The sequence below is a fragment of the Dendropsophus ebraccatus genome, chromosome 7 (assembly GCF_027789765.1).
Source record: "Dendropsophus ebraccatus isolate aDenEbr1 chromosome 7, aDenEbr1.pat, whole genome shotgun sequence".
NCBI classification, from domain to species: Eukaryota; Metazoa; Chordata; class Amphibia; order Anura; family Hylidae; genus Dendropsophus; species Dendropsophus ebraccatus.
This window is the reverse complement of record NC_091460.1, coordinates 133,681,589-133,709,093: the sequence shown is the minus strand read 5'-3', so window position 1 is coordinate 133,709,093 and position 27,505 is coordinate 133,681,589. Positions and strand designations below refer to the sequence as shown.

General features: G+C 42.1%; 1 protein-coding gene across 1 annotated transcript; it reads right to left on the bottom strand.

Annotated features, from left to right (window-relative positions):
- Positions 1–27,505, bottom strand: ETNPPL (ethanolamine-phosphate phospho-lyase). Its single transcript, XM_069978519.1, has 13 exons — positions 27,338–27,505; positions 20,725–20,843; positions 20,400–20,559; positions 18,867–18,941; positions 17,954–18,047; positions 16,197–16,313; positions 11,063–11,145; positions 9,848–10,073; positions 8,673–8,827; positions 7,201–7,290; positions 4,217–4,347; positions 1,655–1,719; positions 1–656 (listed from the first exon to the last, which is right to left on the bottom strand). The coding sequence occupies exons 1-13, from the start codon at positions 27,391–27,393 to the stop codon at positions 546–548; spliced, it is 1,482 nt and encodes a 493-aa protein (XP_069834620.1). The 5' UTR covers positions 27,394–27,505; the 3' UTR covers positions 1–545.

The window sequence follows — 27,505 nt, the reverse complement described above, 5'->3', positions numbered from 1 at the left end:
TTTAATGAAATAGTTTATTCGTATCATAAGAAATATAAATGTTACAGTGAAGTAATATTCAGCCTGTATATCCCATTCCCATATGCACTAAGCTAACAATATCACTGGTAATTCTCTGCCTGATTTCAGGAACTTTACAGTACTGTGAGTTGTTCTCAAGTGAAACTTTGTTCTTATTACTGCACAGTTGCATGATTTATTGGTTAGACTTCAGATTGCAAAACAGCTGTACACAGATCACGCTGGCTAAAGTAAGAATGCAGCACATGGATCTGCAAAACCTGATGATGAGATGATGAAATATAGTAACTAGCCAAGATGTATAAGAGTTCATATGATGGCACCGCACTCCCAGATACACTGTCCCTACATTGTGTTATACGTTTAAGCCATTAAAACATGGATATTGTTTTTATTCCAATATGACATATTGAAATTACAGGCACACATACAATCCAGCCATGCTGCTCCACCATCGGCCAACCATACACTGACATTTCCGTGCATTATGGAGGAGATCACTAATGAGAAACCTTGCATCTAGTTTATGTTCTTATTCTTTTCTTGCTAACAGGATGGTTCTCCGAGTGACTTCCACTTCCTAGTGTTCTGCAGGCATTGCCATGTAGATTGTTCTCTTGTGCCTGGCCGGCATCCTGTAAGGACAAATACTTTATAAATATGAGACTTGTACATCAACATAGGACACATATTTAGGCTATGTTCACACTACGTAAGTTACGTATTAATCATGGCGGTTCTTGCGGATTTGCAATAACGGCTGTGATTACTACGTAACTTACGTAGGGCTCCCCTCTATGGAATCCCGACCGGAGTGTATACACATAGTATATCCCTAGCGGCGCCGCAAGAAACTGACATGTCAGTTTTCTGCGGCCGCTCTCCATTGAAAAGCAGCTGCAGAAAACCTGTCAGTGCACACAACGGAGCGGGAAATTCGGATTCGGGCACGCACAGATGCGCCTGCCCCCAAATTTTAGCGGCAGTGAAAATCATCTGGTTGGTGTTTTACAACGTGGGAACATGGCCTTAACGTGCTGGCAGAATTTTTGCCATGTAGCACCATGTTTGTCTGCTAGTGCAATATCTTCTTTAAAGTTAATGTACTACTAGGTACATCACTTTGAGTTTTTTACATGAATAAACCGGTGCCGGTGCGGGGATGCCGGTGGTGCGGTCCTTTTTTTGAACCACATTGGTTCATGGCGCCGGTCTACTCCCGAGCAGCTAGTAACATAGTTACTACTCTATGTTGTTTTGTTGTTTAATGAGGTATTCCAGGAAAAATAAACTATTCCTCTATCCACATTGGGGTCGGACCTCTGTACTCCCCAATCCCCAATCTCTGTATCAGGCCTCGTCTTCTGCATTATGAATAGAGTCACGGTCACGGCACATGACTTGTGGCTCTACTCATTCCTACCAAGGAGAAGAGCCGAGTACGCTGGAAGAGCATTGTACTCGGCTCTTTCCGTCACCCCATAGGAATGAATAGAGCCGTGGGTCAAGTGCTGTACCCGCCTCTATCCATAACACAGAAGCGGAGGGTCCGATACGAAGATTGGCAGGGGGTACATTTCTTTAAATTTCAAAAATGGTAAAATATTAAAAATCATCACGGTCATTCACTTACTTTTCTTTTGTTCACTGACTGGTCATTCACCACGGCTTGTTTTGTTCCGGTTGCTTCTTCAAGAGCTGTAGATAGAAAAGTAAACCAATGTTACTGTCATCAATATTTTATATAAAGCACACTGTCCATGGCGGCTCACTAATGTCTGGACTGAACCTACTGGGTAGGAACTTGGCTTGACCCTTCCCTGTAGTTACAGTATACTTTTATGTCACTTTTGGATGTTATAACTGAAAGCTCCGGAAGACTAAAGATAAGGCCATGTTTCCCAATAAAGGTTCACTGGAACTCCTGGCAGCAAGCTTCACTATTAGGCCATGTTCACATGGCGTAAGACACCAGCCGTTCCATGACTCGGCCAGGTCACGGAACGGCTGGTGTCAGAGAAGATCATCCCGGCCGGTACTGATCTTCACTCATGATGAATTGGTTTTGAATTATCTTCCTTAGGGTAGCTTCACACGTAACGTATCGCTGCGTTTTTATCGCTGCATTTTTATCACTGCGTTTTTGGTGCGCTTTTTAAATGAAAATCATGTGAAAATCAAAACGCGCATGTTAAAAACGCAGCGATACAGTATGTGTGAAGGCACCCTTACAGTCAAAAAACATTTTTTTTTTTTTTGGCCCACTCCCAGTTAGGGCCACTGAGGGGGTATTATACTGTGTGGGTTCACTAAGTGGGCATTATAATGTATTGGGGACAGTAAGGGGGTATTATACTGTGTGGGTGCCACTAAGGGGTCTTTACCCTATGTCCGGGACCACTAAGGAAACATTATACTGTGCATGGGACACTAAGGCAGAATTATACTGTGTGTAGGTCACTAGGGGGTATTATAATATGTGTCTGTGGGTGTGTGTGTGTGTGTGTGTGTGTGTGGGGGGGGGGTTAAGGGGACATTATACTACGTAAGTAGGGGGTACTAAGGGGGCAATTAAACAGTGTGGGGGAGGGGAATAGGGAGGAAATGTCACAAAGGAAGGGACTATTACCGTGTGGGGGCACAAAGAGACTTATTTTTCAACAAACTAGAGCTAAAAATGTCCGTGCAATCTGTGTAACCTTGCTCATGGTTACTGCACATATCACTTTTTCCAAGGTAATATATGTAATCTGTACTGGCGTGCACAGAGATATGGAAAAAGACAAAAACAAGTGGCTTGTTACTCTCCATACGTGTAAATGGTAACCATCTAACTACATTGCTTGTCTTGTTTTTTTTTCTAGATAGCAGCCCTATTACCTCCACCTGTTCCATTCTTAACCCATTTTTATGTATTCTTTTAGCCTTTATAAACACACTTAGGGGGAGATTTATTAAACTGGTGTAAAAGTAGAATTTTCTTAGTTGCCCCTAGCAACCAATCAGATCCCACCTTTCATTGCTCACAGGTCCTTTGGAAAATGAAAGGTGGAATCTGATTGGTTGCTAGGGGCAACTAAGACAATTCTACTTTTACACCAGTTTGATAAATCTTCCCAATAGTATTAACTGTTTTCTTAAAAGGTTGTTTCCTCCCAAGCTCATCTTCAAGGTGCACATACAAATAAAAAATCAGCTGCAGATAGGTGTACTCTTTACCCCTTGAACCCCAATCTCATCTCATGCTTTCACAGGAGCCAGAAGTCCAGACTGACATCTGTATCAGACACAGTGGGACCAGGGACAGGTGAGTATCATACATGTATGTATGTATATATATATATATATATATATTCATTCCTATGGAGCGATGGAAAGAGACACATCGCTTTTCTGGCTTACTCATCTCTTTTTGTCAGCTCCATAGGAATGAATAGAGCCGCGGGTCACGTGCCGTACCCTTGGCTCTATTCATAATACAGAAGCCGGGGCCCAATACTAAGATCGGCAGGCGGTACAGAGGTCGGACCTCCCGTGATCTCCTACTTTTGTTGTTTTTTGCTTTGTTTTTGTTTTGTTTTTTTATTACCCCTTTAAGGCAGTATTAGACAGCCCATCCTGCCATGTTTAAAGGGGTTATCCAGTGCTACAAAAACACGGCCACTTTCTTTCAGAGACTGCACGGCTCTTGTCTCCAGTTCAGGTGCGGTTTGCAATTAAGCTCCATTCACTTCAATGGAACTGAGCAGAAAAAAAAAGTCACCCAAGCTGGAGACAAGAGTGGGGTTGTCTCTGAAAGAAAGTGGCCATGTTTTTGTAGTGCTGGGTAACCCCTTTTAGACACTATTGATCTACTAGATCACCACTCATTTACAGAGTCTATTACAGAGCTCAGTAATAGCTAGCAATGTTTGTGCAACTCTTTTCTTTAAAGGGGTACTCTGGCAGGGGGGGGCTTTTTTTTATCTGGGGAGGTGAGTAGACGTCGTTGCCCTCAGCCACCTCCTCCCCGGCCAGATCGAAAAAAAGCCCCTCACCGGAGTACCCCTTTATTCGGCCATCGACTGCACATCTCTTGTTACATGGAAAGATGTCCGTGTTAGAAGACAGCGATCAGTCTGTTGGTTGCCGACTTTATTACACCGACTTATTCTTATTGGACTCATTATATTCTATACTCTAGCCACGTCCTTACCAGTAAGCAGCTCATCTATGGCATCCACCACCATCTTAGCATTTTCCTTTGTGAAGCACATCGGAGGCTTAAATTTCAGGACATTTCTATGGGGGCCGTCCGCACTCAGAAGAATCCGCTTTTCTTTCAACCTAAAATGTACAATATGTTTAATATTCATTTCATACTTACATTGTCATACAAGATCCTAAAATATACATTCCAAAATCCTGTATCTTAATATCCTCCATTCAAAATCGGAAACATTCTCAGTGAGCTATAGTCTTAGTGCTAAATGAGTTGTTTAGTTACATTTTTTTTCATATGGTATATTTAGGCAATTAAACGGGTTGTTCACAGTAAAAAAAAAAAATCTTTCAAATAAAGTGGTGCCAGAAAGGGACAGAGATTTGTAATTTACATCTATTAAAAAATCTTGACTCTTCCAGTACTTATCAGCTGATGAATGTCCTGCAGAAAGTGGTGTATTCTTTCTAGTCTGACACAGTGCTCTCTGCTACCACCTCTGTCCATGTCAGGAACTGTCCAGAGCAGTAGCAAATCCCCATAGAAAACCGCTCCTGCTCTCCAGACTGGAAAGAATACATCACTTTCTGCAAGACATACAGCAGCTGATAAGTACTGGTAGACTTGAGATTTTTTTTTTAATAGTAAATAGTAAGTAAAGTTTATTACGAATCTGTGACACTTTGTGGCACCATTTAATTTGAAAGGGAAAAAAATTTAAGTGAACACCCCTTTAAGGGTGTACTTCGGCAATTAAAATTTTTTGATATAGTCCTGGGGCTGTATAAAAAATAATAGACATCATACTATTACCTAACTACTGTCAAGATGAGTCTGTCTTACACAGGCCAATCAGGAGGAGCAAGCGAGCGCTGACCTGCTGACGTGCTTCTTGTTCCTCGCTCCCGGTATGTGTATTAGCGCTGGTTAAAACGGGGTAGGGGAGGTGGCATTGACGATGAGATGCAGGAGGGGGGCCCTCAGTTTTTTTCAGTAGGTTGAAAGGCAAGAATCAGCTGACATCGTACAATGCTGATCATTGCCTTTTAGCACTAGCTATTACACCAAGGGTTTATCGTCCATAACGGCCGATAATTGTCAAAATATGGCTGATAATAATAGGTGTAATAGGGTCTTTAGAAAAGTTCAGCATGGGACCTGAAGATGTGACAGGAGGACCCGGGAAATGTGGTTTGGTAAGAATAGGTTGTTTTTTATTTTCTATGCATTGTGTAATGATTGTGGTAAATTGCGTAATTTACTTTAGGCTATGTTCACACCTGGGGGGAGATTTATCAAACATGGTGTAAAGTGGAACTGGCTCAGTTGCCCCTAGCAACCAATCAGATTCCACCTTTCATTCCTCACAGACTCACAGAAATTGAAAAGTGGAATCTGATTGGTTGCTAGCGGCAACTGAGCCAGTTTCACTTTACACCCTGTTTAATAAATCTCCCCCATGGTGTTTAATTAACGTAAATTATTCATTGTTATGGCAATTTTCACGCTATCAATACAATAGCCCTATTTTTGCAGGGATTCCATCAAAATTGTGGCAAGAAAATAGCGCTATTTTAACAAGATTGTGAAATTCACTACAAAATAGCATCAACATTGCAGCAAAACGCATAATTAACGCTAATGAAACGCTACTTATGAACATATCCTTAATTGGGACATGTTGTTTGTTGTCCTCTGACCTGTCCAACATTACCAGAACAATAAAATACCTGTTCTTCATTGTAGGTAGATAGCAGTAATAACGTAAACAGCAATTTTATGGTTGTAGTAATTAGTGGAGATGGCTATCACTCGTTATTGGTGTAATAAACATGGAATATAATAAAAGTACAGTGTGCAGATTAGGTTTCTTGATAACGACACCCAGTGAAAGTCTCTAAACTATATTTGTCTAGATATTCGTATGAGTCAGTGTGTACAAGGGTAAAATTTATTAATAATAAGATTAACAAGGCCCACCAGGCCAGGTGTAATAGGCATAACCATCAGCAGATCAGCAAGTACATGCTTGTTTATCAGCTGATCAGTTTGACCATCAAAAAATCAGCTGATTGCAGCAAAGGGCCACACAAACAATCTAGTGATCATTTATGTGGTCCAGGCTGCATGATTACTGAGATTGGCGCTGGTTTACCCAGCAGCTCAGGCCGTGTAATATAGCTCTCAATCTAATGGTGTGTTCACACAGACAGATTTATCTGACATATTATTGAAGCCAAAGCCAGGAAAGGATTTGAAAAAAGAAAAAAATTCAGTCTTTCCTTTATGACCTGTTCTCTCCTCCCGGCTTTGGCTTCAAAAATCACCATTAGCCAAACACACCATTAGCTATATAGTTTCCTGGCATAGATGCCCCTGGAATTGTTTCATTAAGAAGGCATTTTCCTTAAAGGGGTTATCCAGTGCTACAAAACATGGCCACTTTCTTCCAGAGACAGCACCACTCTTGTCTCTAGTTTGGGTGCAGGTTTTGTAACTCAGTTCCATTGAAGGGACTGGAGCTTAATTGCAAACCACACCTGAGCTGGAGACAGGAGTGGTGCTGTTTCTGGAAGAAGGTGGCCTTGTTTTTGTAGTGCTGGATAAACCCTTTAAAAAATGTCAACTGGTGCCAGTAATTGTAATTTACTTCTATTAAAAAATATATCATGTCTTCCAGTACTTATCAGCTGCTGTATGTCCTGCAGGAAGTGGTGTATTCCTTCCAATTTTGAGAGCAGTAGAGGTTTTCTATGAGGATTTGCTACTGCTTTGGACAATTCCTGACATGGACAGAGGTGGCAGCAGAGAGCATTGTGTTAGACTGGAAAGAATACACCACTTCCTGCACGACATACAGCAGATGATAAGTACTGGAAGACTTGAGATTTTTTTTTATAACAGTAAATTACAAATCTCTGGCACTTTCTGACACCAGTTGATTTGAAAAAATATATATTTTGGTATGAAACACTTACCTATATATAATGTGCTGGGCCTCTGCTGTAGCGGGAGTCCTCAGTTGCCGGTCTTTTACCAGATCTACACCGACAAACAATCCAACGCCTCTGAAATTATTAAAGATATCATGAAAGATTTTTATTTTATACATAATGCATGCAGATATAAACTACTCACTCTTGTCTCCAGTTTGGGTGCAGGTTTTGTATCTCAGTTCCATTGAAGTGAATGGAGCTTAATTACAAACCACACCTGAACTGGAGACAAGAGCGGTGCTGTCTCTGGAAGAAAGCGGCCATGTTTTTCTAATGCTGGATAACATTGTTGGCTGGTGACAATGCTCTGCAATGTACAGTATACTAGGACATGTAGCTCACATTGCAGCACTTGGCATATGCAGAATTCCTGGTATCTTTATAGCACTGCTTTTAACCATGTTGCTTTGTCTGGAATGAAATGGCTCTGCTAGTGTGATTGTGATAAAAAAAAATCTATGCTTTTTTTCCAGAGCAAATACCTCATAAGGAACTATTTTCTCCATTGCATTCCATTCCATGAAGCATGGGATATGCTAACAGAACTCTCTGCCACTGGATACATAATAATAAATCATTATTATGAGTTGTCATTTCTCCATTAAAGGGGTTATCCTGCGAAAATCTTTTTCTTTCAAATCAAATAGATTCAGAAAGTTATATAGATTTGTAATATATTTCTATTTAAAAATCTTGTCTTCCCATACTTATCAGCTGCTTTATGTCCTGCAAGAAGTGGTGTATTCTTTCCAGTCTGACACAGTGCTCTCTGCTGCCATCCCTCTCTGAGAAAAGAACTGTCCAGAGCAGGAGAGGTTTTCTATGGGGATTTGCTACTGCTCTGGACAGTTCCTGACATGGACAGAGGTGGCAGCAGAGACTGTGTCAAGGTATGTCCACCCATAGAATTGACATGCAGAATCTGCCTGAGCATAGAATGGAGCCTATTTCACGGGCAGAACTTCAAGTGAGGGTGTGCGACAGAATCCACTTGAAGTTCTCTTCTCGAAATCTGTAGTGTGCACATACCCTCAGACTGGAAAGAATGCACCACTTCCTGCAGGACATACAGCAGCTGATAAGTTTGGAAAGACTGGAGATTTTCAAATAGAAGTAAATTACAAATCTTTATAACTTCCTAAAACCAGTTGATTTAAAAGAAATTTTTTTTTGCTGGAGAATCCCTTTAATATGAGGAGATGAACATAGTTATAGGGCAGTCAGATACGAACCATCATACTATTAATTCCCCGTATAAATATATAAGAGCTTTTAACTAGAAGACTAGTTAGAGCTGCGGCTATAGTTATGCTATCAAAGGTCAGTCATGATGGAAAGAATACTTGAGAATAGACGTATGACCGAGCACAGGGACAGCTGGTGACCTTGCCCTGCCGCAAGGTGTTCTGGAGATCTATTTTAGCTGTTAAGCAGATCGCTTTCACAGCAGTTACCTGATATCGCCTATCATCTGGTGTTTTTCTTTCTGCTCCTGCAGCAGCTCTACAAGATAGTTTCCCACTCTGGTAGCGTTTCCACACAAATCTTCTTTTTCAATAGCATCAAGCACAGCTAAACCGATAGCACAAGACACAGGGTTTCCTCCAAACTGCAAAGTACAAAAGAGAATAATATAACCTGAATTTATTTAAAGGAGAAGTCTGGTAAACAAAATTTATTTAAGTATTGTATTTCCCCCCAAAAGTTATACAAATCACCAATATACACTTACTACAGGAAATGCTTATAAAGTGCTTTTTTCCCTGCACTTACTACTGCATCAAGGCTTCACTTCCTGGATAACATGGTGATGTCACTTCCTGGATAACACGGTGATGTCACTTCCTGGATAACATGGTGATGTCACTTCCTGGATAACATGGTGATGTCACTTCCTGGATAAAACGGTGATGTCACGACCCAACTCCCAGAGTTGTGCGGGCTGTGGCTGATGGAGAGGATGATGGCAGAGGGATGCTCAGTGTCCCTCCAGTGCCCTGTGTCCCTCAGTGTCCCCCTGCCATCATCCTCTCCAGCAGCCACAGCCCGCACAGCTCTGGGAATCAGGTCGTGACTAGAGATGAGCGAACCGTCGGACTTTTGGTCCGACGGCATCTTCGCTCAATTACAATGCCTGGGATGCCTGCAATCCCGGGAGCGTAGTAATTTCCAGGGAATGTATCTTGAATTCGCTGGAAGATCCTGCCCGCAGATTCCCGGGAGCGCAACTACGCTCCCGGGATCGCAGGCATCGCACTGGAGGGAGCGGCTTTCGGACTGAAAGTCCGAAAGTTCCGCTCATCTCTAGTCGTGACATCACCATGTTATCCAGGAAGTGACATCACCATGTTATCCAGGAAGTGACATTACCATGTTATCCAGGAAGTGACATCACCATTTTATACAGGAAGTGACATCACCATGTTTATCCAGGAAGTGAAGCCTTGATGCAGTAGTAAGTGCAGGGAAAGAAGCACTTTATGTGCATTTCCCGTATTAAGTGTATATTGGGGATTTGTATAACTTTTGGGGGGAAATACAATACTTTAATAAAAATTTTCGCTGGACTTCTCCTTTAACTTTAACCAAATTAACCCGTGAAGGACATAGCTTTCAAATAACGTTTTACCGTATTAAAGTACTCCAAGCCAGTTGCCCCAAAGGCCTCTGCAATTTCTCTGGTTGTCACCACACAAGACATTGGATGGCCATTACCAATAGGCTTTCCCATGGTTACAATGTCTGGTACAAAGTCTTCACCCTGGAGCTGAAAACTCCAGAAATGTTTTCCAACCCGTCCAAATCCGACCTGCACTTCATCAGCTATGAATACTCCGCCAGCCTTGTGTACATATCTGGAAAGAATGAAATAAAGCAGTCCAACGTAGAAATACAGCAAAGAAATACAGCAGCTTTTGGGCTATGCACACAGTGCCAGGAGTAGGCCGAAGCTAGAAATACGCCAGGGAGTGCGGAGAGGTATTTAGGAGTTTTTTTATGTTGCCTGTGCCCATCCTTGCACATCCTCTCTGTCCCTCCTCCCCGCCCTCACCATCATTAGGAATGCCCCTGGGCAGGATTTCACCTATTCATCACCTGTGTGAACACTGCACATGTGTTGGATCGTCAAGGCACCTGTGCACTTGTGATGAATAGGAAAAATGCTTCCCGGGGGCATTCTTCATGATGATGAGGATGGGGAGGAGGGACGGAGAGGCTGTGCAAGGCTGGGCACACACACTCTTGGCCACTCCAATTTGACATAGGGCAGCAAGTTTAAAAGTTGTTTTTCAGGACAATAACTGCATCACCTGCCGAACGGACCCCAGGACAGATCTTGGATTAAAAGCAGCAGTTTGGGAGGGTCAGATTGTGGGTACAGAGTCGCTTTAACATGTGTGTATTGTTTAAGACATTCCCACAACATCTTTTTTTTTGGCCAAATAACCATCGTCTATGGTACAAAAACGGACGTAATTATCAAATATCGTCCATTATTTGGCTTCAAACGGCCCAAAAAATACATTGTGAGAACATAGCCTAAAGCTGTCATCTTTTATAAAAACTCCCTGTAATGATAATTTGAAGACTCTGCTGAACCTGTCCTAGTCTACACAGCGAAGGAGAAAACAGGAAATTCAATTTGTTGTGTTGACTCCAGAGGATTTTGTGAAAATCTGAATATTTGATGTGAATAATTCCCTATAATAAATATGTCCACAATAAGAACTCAATTTAAATCCCCTCGTATTTTTTCCACTAGACTCTTGAAAGAGTCTATGAAGAAAATCCTTTTGATAACTTGTTTTTACCAAAATAAATTCCTCTTAAACCAGGTACATACTCTGCCACTTTCTTGAAATAGCCAGGTGGTGGGATAATTTGACCTCCGCAGCTTTGCATGGACTCAGCAATAAATGCAGCAATCTATATAAGAGAAGAGAAGATCAGGGCAATGCACCAGTGCACTGGACAAATTTCTTCAATCCGGGGTACCTAACCTTTGATGAGTGAAAAATATTTAGTCTAAGATATCCACCTGTTTGGTGGTAAAAAAAAAAAAAAAAGTTAGAAATCAAAGGCTAGCCCAGGGATCGGGAACCTTCGGGTCTCCAGCTGTTGCAAAACTACAATTCCCATCATGCCTGGACAGCCAAAGCATTAGCTTTGGCTGTCCAGGCATGATGGGAATTGTAGTTTTGCAACAGCTGGAGGCCCAAAGGTTCCCTATTCTTGGTCTAGACTGTCAGTCAGTAATTTCGCTAATTTTGTTTGACATCAGCCAAAAAGACCTTCATCAGAACACTGAAGTGTGTGCAAAGGGTATGTTTAGTCTATTCCTAGCTATGGTCATAGACTGCATTAAATACGCATTCACTATCAACAGCTGATTATTTTCTAGCTCTGGGAGAGGAAAATCAGGGTTAAGCAGAAGGAAAGAATCAGGCGTCATTATGAATGGCAAAAGTGAAAGTCAGAAATCTCCAACTGCAAAAAAAAATAATCCATAAATGTACATCATGTATAGCTATAATTGTGCCGATGTCTACCATCTGCTTTAAATTGTTGACAAAATACAAAGTAAAACTGACACAACATGGCATGGGTCCGTCAAGAATAAAAAGTTGGTCCATTTGATTTACATACAAAACAGACAAACTAAGTTACAGTATCGCATGTATTTCCTAAGTATTACAGTGCCTTTACACCGTAACAGACCTTTAATATAGTTAAAAGGAATCTGTCAGCATTTAAACCTGACCCGAAGTGCTGATAGTGTGATACAGATGACAGTGCCCTCGAAGAGAAGAGTCAAAGAGGAGTTGTGGCTCAGCCTTTGTGCTGCGCTCTGGCACGCCTTACCACTCCTCCTCCTACCTCTTCTGTATGAATAAACATTCCGGCTCGGCCCCCAGCATACACTAATATCTGAGGCCATGCGTGTCCTACATTCTTAACCTTTGTAGGTGCCAAAGCTGGGAGAGCAGAACGCGCACGCTGAGTGACTGAAGCCTATAACCTCAGCTAAAGTGAGCCGCTTATATCAGTGGTGTACACTGGTGGCCGAGCCAGAATGTTTATTCATAGAGAAGAGGAAGGAGGAGGAGTGGTGAGGTGAACCAGAGCGCAGCACAAACACTGAGCTACACCTCCTCTTTGACTCTTCTTTATTGTGTTAAATCTCCTCCACAGACAAGCTACTATGTCCAGTGTCGGACTGGCCTACCGGAGGGCCGAAGGATCCTCAGGTGGGCCCCCAGCCTTAGTACCTTCACTATCACTAACTGACATGTTGTTTTTTTACCAGTTCTTCATTTGCGTGACTACCAGGATAATTTCCTCTGGTGGGCCCTAGATACCCCAGAACGACACTGACTATGTCTACTAGGGCACTGTGTTCTGCATTACACTGTCAGCGCCTTGGGCTGGATTTGAGTTTGAGTGCCGAGAGATTCCCTTTAAAAATGGTGTTTCGCAAGTCTCCATAAATAGGGAAAAGGTCACAGAAAATACTAATAATTGCAATTCCACTGAAAACACTTTTAGACACTTCTCTCTATTGTTCACTGAGAACTTGTGGTAAAATATAAGGCGTAATGTACGAGTTCTAGTTTCATATCTTTTCCTGGTACACCACAATCTGTAAGTGCCAGCTCAGAACCAAGTGGGCTAAGGTCTATACAAACCCAAAGAAGCTAAGAGGTCCACTGATCCCTTTATACAGAGACTTTTGAATCACCCTGATGTTTTCATTCGCATCTTTTTAGTTAGTTTTATATATTTCTTTGTATAACACATTGTCAGGAAAAGTCCATTATCCATCAACTGAAAACATAAAGTGGTGAATGAAGAAGTATATATATATACACTATACAGTTGCAGAGAGCACTATAGTGCAACATCGCGGGGAATTCCAAAGAGGAGGTATAAGTCTTTAGCACAGCTTGGTCAGCAACTGGGTAACGTCATCAACACCTAGAAGGAGCAAAAAGGGAGAAAAGGGAAAAAAAAAAAGAAAACTGACCATTAGAAAGAAGGTTTTGTAAGGCTGATCCATTAATTCCTTAGTGTACAGCATTATGTCAGTTTCATAAGTCTGGGACAAGTGTTCTGGGTTAGCGAGGCTTGTGTTTCATAACCATCCTTTTGTCTGGTACATGAATACAAGTCTTTCTTTCCCGATGACAAAGACTTTTTATGAGACCAACAGGATAAACAGCCTATAAACACTCTTGTTTTCTCTATCTGAATCCAAACCTAACTAGATGTCACTCATTTGGCACTTCATTTATTTCGGGGCCCTTTTCTAGTAAAACCGAAATAAAACCCATACTTAGATATCGATGCATCTGGGATTTACATATGGTCCTTGTAATGATGGGTGAGAATTAATTTACTTTTACTTAAAGGAGAAGTACAACGAAATTCAAATTTAGGGTACATGCACATTACGGAATTTCTGCGGAGACCTCAAGCGGAATCTGGCAGCCAACCTCTGCTTGAAGTTGTGCCTTTTCCATAGACTCAATATTTGCCGGTGGATACCGCTGTCCGCCCAAAGAATTGACACATCGATTCTTTGGGCGACCGGCGGAATTTGCCGGCAAATATCATTGAGTCTAGGGAACAGGCGGGACTTCAAGCAGAAGCCAATCGGCGGAATCCGCTTGACATCTGTATTGTGCATGTACTCTTACACTGCAGGCGGGGGGGGGGGGGGGGTTATGAAGGAAACATAATGAAGCATAGTGCATATAACATATATACAGCGGTCCGGTGTTCAGTGTGAGAACTGATGCCACAACTGATTAGCTGTCCTATCCTTTTGTTTTTACTTTAAACATCAAGGCTGCATGGTAGAACGCTGCAGCGTTCTGACGTGCGGCGGGATCGGCGATCTGGCGGCACTATTGAAATGAATGGGATAAGTTCAAAGATCCGTTTCCCTCCGCCGGTGCTTTTCCGTTTCTCACCGCTAGATCACCAGGTGACTGTAAACTTGGCCTTACCCTGTGCCCATGCTGTGCCGCATCCCCAGGCTCCTGTACCCCGCTGGATGTTATTTTCTCCCAGCTTTGAGGTACGCTACGACTCAGCTGAAGCAGCGGGAAAGGGTGGGATATAGCCCGCTCAGCCAATCGGTGTCCTGCCCCAGTCACTATTAGAGATTAACAAACATCGGCAATTGTTACGTTCGATCGAACTCGACCTTCCCAAACCTTCGTCATTTGATTCCCGATACCTTCCCATTCCGTGGGGAAGGCGGAGCAAGCCCGAGTACCACCTGGAAAACAGGGATACAACCTAAGTAATAGGCTGTATCCCTGTTTTCCAGGCGGTACTCAGGCTTGCTCCACCTTACCCACAGAACGGGAAGGCATTGGGAATCAAATGACGAAGGTTCGAGTTCAATCGAACTTAACAATTGCCGATGTTCGATCAACCCTAGTCTTGATGTAGCAGTAGGGGAGATATGAAGAATGCCGATGGGTGCCCTAGAGCGGGACATGGCACTGCGTCGGCACGGGGAATGGTAAGTATACTCTCTTTATTATGTTCTTCCCACCCCCTACCAAAACTGTTTTTTTTTTCTCTGTCATACTTCTCCTTTAATATAATAATAACAATAGTGTTAAACATAATGAGCATCATAATTCTGGATGAATTTTCTAAGAAGCAGATGATTTTTACATTTTGTTCTGCAAACCCAAAGCCCTTGGCAGAAGAAAGACTCATTATTGGGGCCCAAAGCAGATCACAGGATATCCTTGTGGTCTTTAGCAGATACGTAGGAACATTTCCTCAACATACTCGGAAAAATTATGTACCAGTGCAAGAATAATAAATCCAGTCCCAAAAGTGCAGTGGTTGTTAAATATTTTCAGATGGGTAACACCCTGAACCGGGGACAGGAATATTAAGAAGCCTAAAAAAAGCAAACAAGTTAAACAGAATACTAGTGTGTCTGCCTAAAAGAAAGATAAAAAAATATAAAATAATGAAGGCATCGGTTAAACGACCTATTCCCGGCCTGAGCAGCCTCTTTAGTTCTCTCGGATGAGGTCATTTCTTAGAAGTTAAAGTCTTACAATGTCTTTATCCCATAAGAATGTAAAGCACAATAGATCTGTCACGCTGGCTCCAGGTTAGGTAATGAGCCATGTATGAAATGTCAAGCAAACCTGTCCAGGATGTTTCCATGGTATTACTGTGATATAATACATGCAACATTATTAAGTAAAGGGTATACAGTGATCGGATGTACTGCAGGAGGAACGTTGCTTAGGTTCTCCGTGCTCGTTTTAGCGATCAGTGAGGGTCTCCGCATCCAGACCCTGACCAGTCAAACTTTTTGACACAACTGTCAAAAACAGCTGAGATGGAATAAAATACAAATAGATTGGATGGTGACAATCTCTGCGGTACAACCTAGTCATCTATATTCTCTTGGTGGGGTGTATGTGTATCATTACTGCTGTACAGGGCAATATAGTCACTGTCCAAACTAATAGAAAGTGAAGAGCACAAGCTATTTAAGGATCAAAGATAATCAGAAAAATAGATATGTATGTCTTAAAGGAGAAGTCCGGGGGGAAATTGATTACAAGTAATAACTTACCTCTCCCCAGGCCCACGGTGAGTGGCAGGATCGGTGTCATGACTCGGGGAAAAGGCCTGTCCCGGATGATGGACTGGCTGCTCAGCCAATCAGTGACTAGAGCAGCGTCCCACCCAGTTACTGGCAGTTGAGTGGCCAGTCCGTCTACCAGGGTGTGACGTGTCAGCACCAGAGATCCCGGAGCCCGGCGTGGGTCCCGCCGCTCACCACAGGCACAGGGAGAGGTAAGTTAATACTTGTAATGTAATAGCATGTAATAGCACTGACAAGGAGCGAGCGAGCATTGACCTGACTCGTTAATATCGGGCCGTGTAATAGGGACGAATATTAGGTAGAATGTTTACGCCTCCACACTAACCTGACGATTATTCTTGTGAACCTCTTCGATTATGTCATTTACTTCCTCAGCGTACGCCGCCCCAGGATCAGGGTGGTCCTCTCTGTATTTCCCCCTGTAGATATCAGGTGATGGAGCCTGGAACAGTCATACATTTATCAGTATTTTCAAGGTAAATGGAAAATCTGTAACATCACTAATAGTGCCTGCTTTCATTTGTGTGCTGTATATCACAATGGCTGCATTGCTGCGGTTTTGCCACTTTGAATAGCAAGATGAATAAGCTTATCATGTTTTTTTTTTCTGATCAACTGGTGCCAGAAAGTGCCAGAGACTTGTAATTTACTTATATTAAAAAAATCTCCAGTCTTCCGGTACTTATCAGCTACTGTATGTGCTGCAGGAAGTGGTGTATTCACTCCAGTCTGACACACTGCTCTCTGCTGCCACCTCTGTCCATATCAGGAACTCTCCAGAGCAGTAGCAAATCCCCAAAGAAAACTTCTGCTCTACTTCTGCACTACTTCCTGCAGGACATACAGCAGCTGATAAGTACTGAAAGACTGGAGATTTTCTAATAGAAGTAAATGACAAATCTCTGGCACTTTCTGGCATCAGTTGATTTGGAAGAAACAGGGTTTTTTGCTGGTACCCCTTTATCGGTGCTTTATATACTTCCTTCATGCACTTTTATAAATCTGTAAATTTAAAGAGAAAAAAATAGTACTACACATAGATCCATTCTCTCTCAAAAAGCGAAAGGTATATTTTTTGTGAATTTTTGGGTGGTGCTGTTTTCTCTCTCTTTACATACACAGTGGTGCCTTGGTTTACAAGTATAATTCGTTCCGGGACCGTGCTTGTAATCCAAATCCACTCTTAAACCAAAGCACATTTTCCTAGAAGAAATCATGGAAATGCAGACAATTGGTTCCACACCCCAAAAATAATGATTTATTATTCTGAATAAGATGTAAAACTAATGAAACAAACATTCAGAAACAGCAGAATCTGTGATATTATAAGTTACTGTACAGTAATGGAGAGGATGGGAAACACAAGGGCTGACAGAGACTGCAGAGAGCATGAAGGAATGAGCAGGGCAGATGTGGGCACAGTATAGCAGCACTCTCTGTCCGGGGAGAGAGGGGTTACAGCTATGGAGAGATTACCTCCACAGTCCTGTCCCCTGATGTAAGCCCCAGCCTGAAGTAGATCTGCCATGATCTGGAAGATGAGGGAGACCTCCTGGGTCAGAGTACAGGGCTGTAGACCCCGCTATGCAGACCATGCCCCTCCTCCACTCGCCCTCCCACCCAGTACAGGGAGCTCTTACACCAAAGCAATGCTCTTAAACCAAGTCAAAATTTTGAAAAACTGAGCTCTTAAACCAAGTTACTCTTAAACCAAGGTACCACTGTACAGGCTTATAGAAATGCATGAAGGGAGTATATGATATACAAATGTACACAGGTATCAATGGTGAGAAGACCAGCGATGGAACTTGTGGGTCCACTAGAAGGTAGACCCAGAAATCAGTAAGGGGCGCTACCACTGACATCAATGTAACTTATAATATAAAGCAGGCACAGGGAACTTTTGGCCCTCCAGCTGTTGCAAAACTACAATTCCCATCATGCCTGGACAGCCAAAGCTTCGCTTTGGCTGTCCAGGCATGATGGGAATTGTAGTTTTGCAACAGCTGGAGGGCCGAAGGTTCCCCATGCCTGATGTAAAGAGAATAAAGCTACCAACCAGAAATGCTCAGAGACACTCACCACATGAACATACTCTTTTTTGGCTTCTTTTCCAAGCTGTTGAAATTTATATGGACTTATGTCGATCAAAGATGTCACATGCCCATGATAAGCGCTGAAGCAAAGAATGACAAGGGTAAGTCAACTTTTTATTACACATGGCTTTAATATAATGCTGCTATTATTATTGCCTTTTATGCTCAGCGCCTATTTTTGCTTCTTGAACAATGGGGGAGATTTATCAAACATGGTGTAAAGTGAAACTGGCTCAGTTGCCCCTAGCAACCAATCAGATTCCACCGTTCATTCCTCACAGACTCTTTGAAAAATGAAAGGTGGAATCTGATTGGTTGCTAGGGGCAATTAAGCCAATTCTACTTTACACCATGTTTGATAAATCTCCCCCAATATGTATAAAAATGCTTAAAGAGACTCTGTCAGCAGGTTTATGATGTCCTATCTAACGGTAGCACTAGTGATAGAGAAGCTGAACAGAATGATGTATCACTTACATTGTTCTCTGCAGCTGATCTCCTCCTGAATAACATGGACACTAAGTAGTCCTCTCCATTATGTGCATGAGCCCAGTAGTCCTGGATATTCATGAGAAGCAGAAAACTCCGCCCACCAGCTGCTGATTGGCAGTTATCTATCCATGCTGTCAATTAGCAGCTGGAGGGCAGGGGAGGGGTGTGGCAAGAATCCTATTTTCCTGCATATTAGGAGAACAGCTGAACAGAATGAAGTAAGTAATACACCAATCTGTTCAGTATTTATATCACTAGTTTATGCTGCCCTTATTTAAGGCCCAATAAACCTAGTGACAGAGTCCATTTAAGTAAAAATGACTTGCTAGTATTTTCTCTTCTGTATTAATGACTTAGTGAGCAAGGAAAAGTAAATGGCCTATGGTATAATAACATGTGACACCTACTGGTCAAGGGTTATCACATCAGAATGTCCCGAGCATTGCCGTGCCAAACGTAAGGCCAGGTCATTTGCTTCGGACCTGCAAGAGAAAGTTAAACCAATAAGGGGTAGAAGCGGTATATACTGTATTCTCTTGGTGAGGAAAATGCATCAGAGAGATGGCTGTTGTCACGGCCGTACATTATATTGAGATCACTGGTTAATTGGAGTGCAGGCAGGCGATTGTGCCCTCATTCCAATTAAAATAAAATGATGTATATCCGGCCAATGCTGTAGTATCAGCCAGGTAAACATGTGAGACTGAAGCCGTTGTTTGACACGGCCGTTCTAATATAGTGTGAAAATAGCCTGAAAGTACTCAGATATTAAAGTGGTAGTACAAAATTAGACCATGGCTTCCTTCTTTCATAAACAGCACTAATGAAGGTAAAGGGGTAATCCAGAAAGTTCCTTCCTTCCTTTCGACCTCTATTAGGTCGACTACATTTTTGTGTCAGTCAAAAAAAACTGATCCGTTTTTTTTTTTTTATAAGTGAAGTCAATGGAAAAACGGATCAAAACGGATGCACACAAAGGCATACGCTTTTTTCATCCGCTTTTTGCAAAAAACAGATTGCAAAAGCGCAGTGTGAACCTAGCCTCTTTTATTCCATCGATAATCTGCCGAATCAGGCTGATCCGTGCTGCATAGAATAAAGAGAACGGTCAGCCGATGACAACGAGCATCAGCTAATCATGTCTTTAGGTCCTGACCCCAAATAATCGGCCGCCAGGGGCGCATCGACATGTGCAACAGCAATGCACAACCGACTGGCTGATGACTGTGTAGAAAAAAATCTATAATAAAGTTATACATACCTATTCCCGCTCCCTGATGTTCTGCTAGCTTTGGCACGCTACCGGCAGTGTCTAAAGTGACAGGTCGCTCAGCCAATCACTGCCCGCAGTACTATCCCGGTGATTGGCTGAACGACCTGTCACTTCAAACACTGCGGGGAACGAGCCGAAGCTAGCAGGGCACCAGGGAGCTCGAGCAGACATGTATAATTTTATTATTTTACAATAATTAGGCAAGGGCTGCATGGACATCGCTTATCTTGCTGTGTATGGGCTCAGTAAGCGAGCGCCAATCTAGCTTCTAGCATCGGGCACGTAGGATCTAGGCTGCCTGAACACCCAAGGAGGAGGGCGCCGCAGCCTTGCTCAGTCCTCCGGCAGCAGGGAGAGGATAAGGCTGAGCTGCTCGCTTCCACAGGAGGATCTCTACAATTCTACAGGGACACTGATGTCGACGGGCACCGGAGAAGAGCCGGAAGGTGTCTAATCATCGGCAGAGTTGATCAGGAAGCAGTGAGTTAAAATGACATTTTTCTACCCAGTACGGTATCAGGATGGGGACAATCTTGCTTGTTTACAGAGTTACAATTTTTTGTATGCTTAGCTTGTCTTGCAAAACGCTGTCAGACCAAGTTACTTGTAACACCAGCTCTCTCTGTATATTGTGTATAGAGAAAGCCGGAGACATTGGTAAACATACCCTGAGTTAACAAAGTAGCAAACGGAAAGCTTCTCGGGCAGCGTAGCTGTCAGGCGCTCAGCATACTGGACAAGGTTGTCATGTAGGAACCTAGAGTTTGTATTCAGCAGCTCCATCTGCCTGACTGCAGCCTTTGTCACCTCGGGATGGCTATGTCCAACTACAAGGGAGGGAAAAATGCATTATTCATGGGTAAGGACAGCCAAGAGGACACAATGATCCAATGAGATCATACAAGCAGGACCTCCGGCAGTCCTGTTATACAATCCATTGTGTATATGGGAAGATTGACTTACTCCGCATTATATTTAATTGATGAACATACCGTGAGCCACATTGTTTATGCAATCGAGGTATCGCTCTCCTTTTTCATCAAACATGTACTGCCCCTTCGCACGTATTATTTTTATCGGATCTTTTGCAAAAAATACTTTGCAGGATGGTCTGAAAAGGAATAAATAACACAAAAAAGCCATTATTATTATTATCTATGCTGCTGTCTTATATTAAATTTTTACTTACCTATATAAAATATTTGTTTAAAGGGGTAGTTCTGCAAAAAAAAAATTCAAGTCTTCCAGTACTTATCAGCTGCTGTATGTCCTGCAGGAAGTTGAATTTTTTTCCGGTCTGGAGAGCAGCAAAGGTTTTCTATGGGGATTTGCTGCTGCTCTGGACAGTTCCTGACATGGACAGAGGTGGCAGCAGAGAGCACTGTGTCAGACTGAAAAGAATACACCCTTTCCTGCTGGACATACAGCAGCTGATAAGTACTGGAAGACTTTAGATTTTTAAATAGAAGTAAATTACAAATCTATATAACTTTCTGAAACCAGTTCATTTGAAAGAGAAAAATTTCACTGGAGTACCCCTTTAAGGCAAGGTTAACACGTCATTTTTGCTTTTCATTTAACGGATGTATGGTAAAAAATAAAATAAAGAAAAAGAAAGATAAAACATAGCGTTGTCCGGCGAAAATATTTTTCTTTCAAATCAACTGGTGTCAGAAAGTTATATAGATTTGCAATTAACTTCTATTAAAAATTCTCAAGTCTTCCCATACTTATCAGCTACTAAATGTCCTGCAGGAAGATTTGTTTTATTTTCAGTCTGACACCATGCTCTCTGCTGACATCTCTGGCCGAAACAGGAACTGTCCAGAGTAGGAGAGGTTTTCTATGGGGATTCATAGAAAACCGAGACAGAGTTCCTGTCTTGGTCAGAGATGTCAGCAGAAAGCAGTGTGTCAGACCGAAAATAAAACAACACTTCCTGCAGGACATACAGCAGCTGATAAGTACTGGAAGACTTACTAGAAGTAAATTACAACTCTATATAACTTTCTGATATCAGTTGATTTGAAAGAAAAAGATTTTGGCTGGACAACCCCTTTAACATGGGTAGAAAACCTAAGCTCTAGCTCCTCAGAAGACAATGAAGCTGAAATACTGCAGAGGAATACAAATGTTTCTTGTAGTCACAATACTCAACATCCCTCAGTGTCTGTACTCTGTTCGCTCTTTATCCTGGTCTGTGCAGAACCAGATCAGACTGGTTGTCGAGTACTAAATAACTACAGTCAGCTGTCGCAGCGGATAATGACTCGACAAATAGTCTTTAATAATATCAGGACATTTGCCAGACACCAGTTCAGCAAAGTTTTATGTCAGACAGACACCAAAAAAAAAAGAAAAAAGAGTGAGAAAGAAGCAGCACTCCGATTCACTGATCTATGTTTATTCACTTAGTGCAAGGTTACAGCTGACTGTGCTGGGTCTCTCTTTCTTATTGTTTTAAAAGATGTTGGATCAAGTCCTTTGTGGCTTTGCATGGTAAAGGGGTACTCCGAAAATTATATAGATTTGTAATTTACTTCTATTTAAAAGTCTCACGTCCTTCTATAGTTATCAGCTGCTGTATGTCCTGCAGGAAGTGGTGTATTCTTTTCAGTCTGACATAGTGCTCTCTTCTGCCTCCTCTGTCCATTTCAGGAACTGTCCAGAGCAGGAGAGGTTTTCTATGGTGATTTACTACTGCTGTGGACAGTTCCTGACATGGACAGAGGTGGCAGCAGAGAGCACTGTGTCAGACAGGAAAGAATACACCACTTCCTGCAGGACATACAGCAGCTGATAACTATAGAAGGACGTGAGACTTTTAAATAGAAGTAAATTATAAATCTATTTAAGTTTCTGAAACAAGTTGATTTAAAACAAAAAGATTTTTGCCGGGGTGCCCCTTAAGTTGTGTTTCACTTTAAACCAGGGCTGTGTATTAGGGGAAGTCCAGATGTGGCAGCTTTGTTGGAGAGCTGCGGTTTGCGTTCTACAGCCCAGATCTGCAATAAATTAGGGAGGGATACATGCAGATGGAGTTTTGGAAATGTCATCCTTATGTAGCAGAAAACAAGCACGCCGCACATATTGTCAGCATGCTGATGTCATTGTATGAATGGCAGATATTTTCATAGCCGATTTAAACCCTTCATTGCATAGGGCAGGGATGGGGGAACCTTCGGCTGAGCAGGCATGATGGGAATTGTAGTTTTGCAACAGCTGGAGGGCCGAAGGTTTCCCTTCCCTGGTATAGGGTGACATTGGTGGTGAATTTGCAAATTTGTTGGGCGCAGCATGCATTATTATGGTGGAGTTGGATGATATACTGTTATTACATGTATATTGCCAGGTTCATACACTGTCTTTTTCTGTCCGGTTGAGGCCAAATGACGTCCAATATTTGGCTTCAAAATGACAGACGTCCAAAAAGGCCAGAAAAAGATGGTACGTGAATATATCCTTAGGCTAAAAGAATCACTACAGGGAAAAGTTTTTTTCTTCTGGCAATAATATGGTCACGGTAACCAGCAGCCCTGCTCCACCTTTTACCAGACATCTTAAAGGGGTTATCCAGTGCTACAAAAACACGGCCACTTTTCCCCCTCTCTTGTCTCCAGATTGGGTGGGGTTTCAAACTCAGTTTCATTGAAGTAAATGGAGCTTAATTGCAAAGTGCACCTGAACTGGAGACAAGAGAGGGGGAAAAGTGGCCATGTTTTTGTAGTGCTGGATAACCCCTTTAATTTTCCCTGATCTGGTCCCTACTGCTGTCTAAAGTGCCTAACCTATTCACACAGCACTATGTGGACCGGAAGTCTTTGGGGGAGATTTATCAAACATGGTGTAAAGTGAAACTGGCTCAGTTGCCCCTAGCAACCAATCAGATTCCACCTTTCATTTTCCAAAGAGTCTGTGAGGAATGAAAGGTGGAATCTGATTGGTTGCTGTTTCACTTTACACCATGTTTGATAAATCTCCCCCTCTGCCTTTATGTAACTCTCTAAGACTCACATTGAGCATCATGTACAGTTATGTAGAGAATGTGATTTCTATCCCGCGCAACACAATGGGGGACATGCATGAAAGCCGTGCCCCTGGCGTACGCCAGCCATATCCTCCGCTTGCCCCGATGGGTGCATCAAGGTGGAGAGGAGCCATGACCTCCTCCCGTGCCTGATTACCATGATCTATGGCAGAAATCTACACCTGCTCAGGAACAGATTTCTGTATCCGATGTACGGCAGGCATAGATCAGGCCAGACCGGCGGGCAATTGGGGATGGGACCTAATTTAAGAATCAGCGTACGTATGTGGTCTTCATAAATGCTCCCCTATGTGTACAAAATATTCAGGGCAGCAACCAGTGGATTGGGGAAATGTACGCCTTCTAGTAATTGGCTTATTACCTTCACCGTACTAATGCTGGAAGGGAAAAATTAACAGACGGTAGCTGGTGTGGGGATGACATTGGCAGGGAACCACCGTCTGGTTCCCACACACGGCGCTGGTCTATTCCTGAGCATGAAGCACTGGGGGCAGGTCAGCCGGCTCCCAGTATAACGATCTCCCCTCTGTGACGCGGCTCTATTGATTCTAATGGAGCCATGTCACAGAGATGAGGGGGTTTCGGCACATTGGGGACCGGCGGACCTGCCCCCAGTGCTCCGGACTGGTGCTCATTAACAGACTGGCGCTGTGTGTGGGAACTGGGCAGCGGTTAAAAAAAAGCTGCGCCACCAGCATCCCACCATCGGCACTGGTCTATTTATGTAAGTTAGCGGTGGTGGTCCATTGAAAGTACCCTTTCAAAAAGTGACATGTCTTTATTTTTCTCTACATGAACAGTAATTTCGTTGACTGTTTCTAAAAATATGTATTAAAGGGGTTGTCCAGGGATTGTCTTTTTCTTTTAAATCAACTGGTGTCAGCAAGTTATATAAATTTGTAATTTAGTTCTATTAAAAAATCTTCAGTCTTCCCATACTTATCAGTTACTGTATGTCCTGGAGGAAATGTTGTTTTATTTTCAGTCTGACACAGTGCTCTCTGGTGACATCTCTGGCCGAGACAGGAACTGTCCAGAGCAGGAGAGTTTTTCTATGGGGATTCATAGAAAACCGAGACTAAGTTCCTGTCTCGGCCAGAGATGTCAGCAGAGAGCACTGTGTCAGACTGAAAATAAAACATTTCCTGTAGGACATACAGCAGCTGATAAGTAAGGGAAAATTTGAGATTTTTTAATAGAAGTAAACTACATATCTATATAACTTTCTGACACCAGTTGATTTGAACGAAAAAGATTTTCACTGGACAACCCCTTTAAACTTTACAATTGTGTGTGTGTGTGTGTGTGTGTGTGTGTGTGAATGATGATAGAAGGCAGGATAAACATATGGAGGAGCTATAACCAATAGGCAAAGAAATATAAGATAAAGGTGAATCCTACTCCTATACCAACAATAGTGTGAGTGCAGGGCGGCTGACAGATGTCTGTCTGCGTGTGAGGATACACTTATACCCCAGAGGACAGGACGTCCACTGCACTTGGAGGAAATTCCAGAACTTTTTTTTTTTCAAACTTTCCAGAGCTCCAGATGTAATAAACATCAGCCGCTCAGCTCATTATGGACTCACCACGATTGCACAGACTTTCTTAGCTGCAACAACCCATCTGTTTACTGGCTGGGAGGCTGGGAACAAGGGAGGGCATAGGAAATGCTTACAATGTGAGGCCTCTGCGTATAGGAAAAACAACTGGCTGGCAGTGAGGAGAGTCCGTCTCCCGCCAAAGTAAATGTGCACAGCTGGGGCGCTCTGGTTATTCCAGGTGACTGCTGTATTTTCCCTTCAAACTATTTTACTCATTTCTGCAATTCCAGTGAAATGTGAGACTTTACTACAAGAAGGTAATGAACTGCTGATGTTTGGGTCTGGGCCCATAGTACATACAGAAGGAAGCGTGTGGTCACCAGTCACCATGGCATCTCTATAATAGCTTGGTATAATCTATCATTTGTTTTTCCTACTCAATTCCACAACCTTGTAATTAGCTATAAGCAATGCTGGAATTACTGCACAACTTCATTTTCAGGGTCTGATACTGGCATTAGACTAATAAGAGGGTTGACTAAAAGCCATATACCATTACTAAAGCCAGGGGTAGGGAAACCTCTCCTGCTCCCTAGACTAGAAAGAATACATCACTTCCTTCAGGACATACAGAAGCTGATAAGTACTGGAAGACTTTAAATTACAAATCTTTGGGACTTTTTGGCACCGGTTGATTTGAAAGAAAAAAAACATTTTGGTGAACAACCCCTTTAACATAGGCCACAGTCACATTTACATTGGAAGGCTTACTGGCTCATCCTCTCTTGCTGTCTGAATTAGACTGGCTGGCAACCTTTGACATAAACAGATGTAATAGGGAAAAATAGGGGTGATGTAAAGTGGGAATAAATCATGGGTGGCTATGGCTATGATTATCTTGTGTATTTCTGTCCAAAGTAAAGAAAACATTTTTGTACTGCACTTAAATATAGAACATTGGCTCTGAGGGTAATTCTACCACATAGCTTGTCTAGTGTAGGAAAAGTCTATCTATCTATCTATCTATCTTCTATGCAAAATATTTAAAACTCCGGCATAAAATATTACATGTGATTATTCTATAACAAGTCAGGTCTTCCATTGTGCATATACCATCTATAGGCTTCCTCTGTTATCTTCTCTCTTACAGGATACAACACATATATTTATTTCCAGAAATGTGAGACGCTTCTTCCTTTTCTAATGAACTCAATGAACTGCTGTTTGTTCTTTTAGGAAATCCCTCCCTTGTGGTTTGTGTCCTGCAGCTATTACCAGAAGACTTTCTCCTCTGTTACTGACATACTGACATACCGCTAGGTTTCTTATACAGCAGTGATATCAGACCAGTCGTATATACAATACTATACATATTGTTAAATATATATACGTATTGTTATGTGTGTATTGTTATATATACGTATTGTTATGTGTGTATTGTTATATATACATATTGTTATATATATGTATTGTTATATATACATATTGTTATATATATGTATTGTTATATATATATATAGTTATATATACATATTGTTATATATATGTATTGTTATATATACGTATTGTTATATATACATATTGTTATAGGTGATCTGTATAGGAGGCTATAAATACAGATAGTTGCTATCTATGTACATCAGGGTCTGTCAGTTCTAGGACTCTCCTATTTTTGGGTACCCTGACATTTACGGACCCAGGGCTTTGGTACCCTGGCATTTTATGATACTGCTGTTTACCATGAAGAATCAATCACCATAAAGCTTATAGAAATGACCACTTACTTTACTCACTTTACAAAGAATAAGAATATCAATTTCCCTGTCAATTATGACCTTACATTATTATATTATAATATATCTTACCATACAAAGTAAACGCATAATCCCCATGTAATAAACTGCAGTAAAACAATATTCCCGAAACTGTTGGAGAAGATATTGTAGTAATATACCAGAACTGTATATGGTAAACATCCCATAAGATAGATGACAGTTGTGTAGCAGTACTCACCCTATGTGCTTTTTCCTCATTTCAATGGTTTTCTCCTTAGAGTATGGCTCACACATGTCGGCCTCTGTCAGTCTCCCCTTGGCACAGAACTACAGACCAGCTGAGATCCCGGGACCGTTGTATGAGCGCAGGCTGTGAGGTGTAAGAGCTGTTCTCTAGTCTCATGTC

Coding starts and splice junctions, on each gene's coding strand:
- ETNPPL (XM_069978519.1), bottom strand. CDS start 27,393: ATGTGTGAGCCATACTCTAAGGAGAAAACCATTGAAATGAGGAAAAAG. Junction 10,074..11,062: donor TATTTCAAGAAAGTGGCAGA/GTATGTACCTGG, acceptor CATTCTTTCCAG/ATATGTACACAAGGCTGGCG. Junction 7,291..8,672: donor CAGATGATAGGCGATATCAG/GTAACTGCTGTG, acceptor TAATAATTTCAG/AGGCGTTGGATTGTTTGTCG.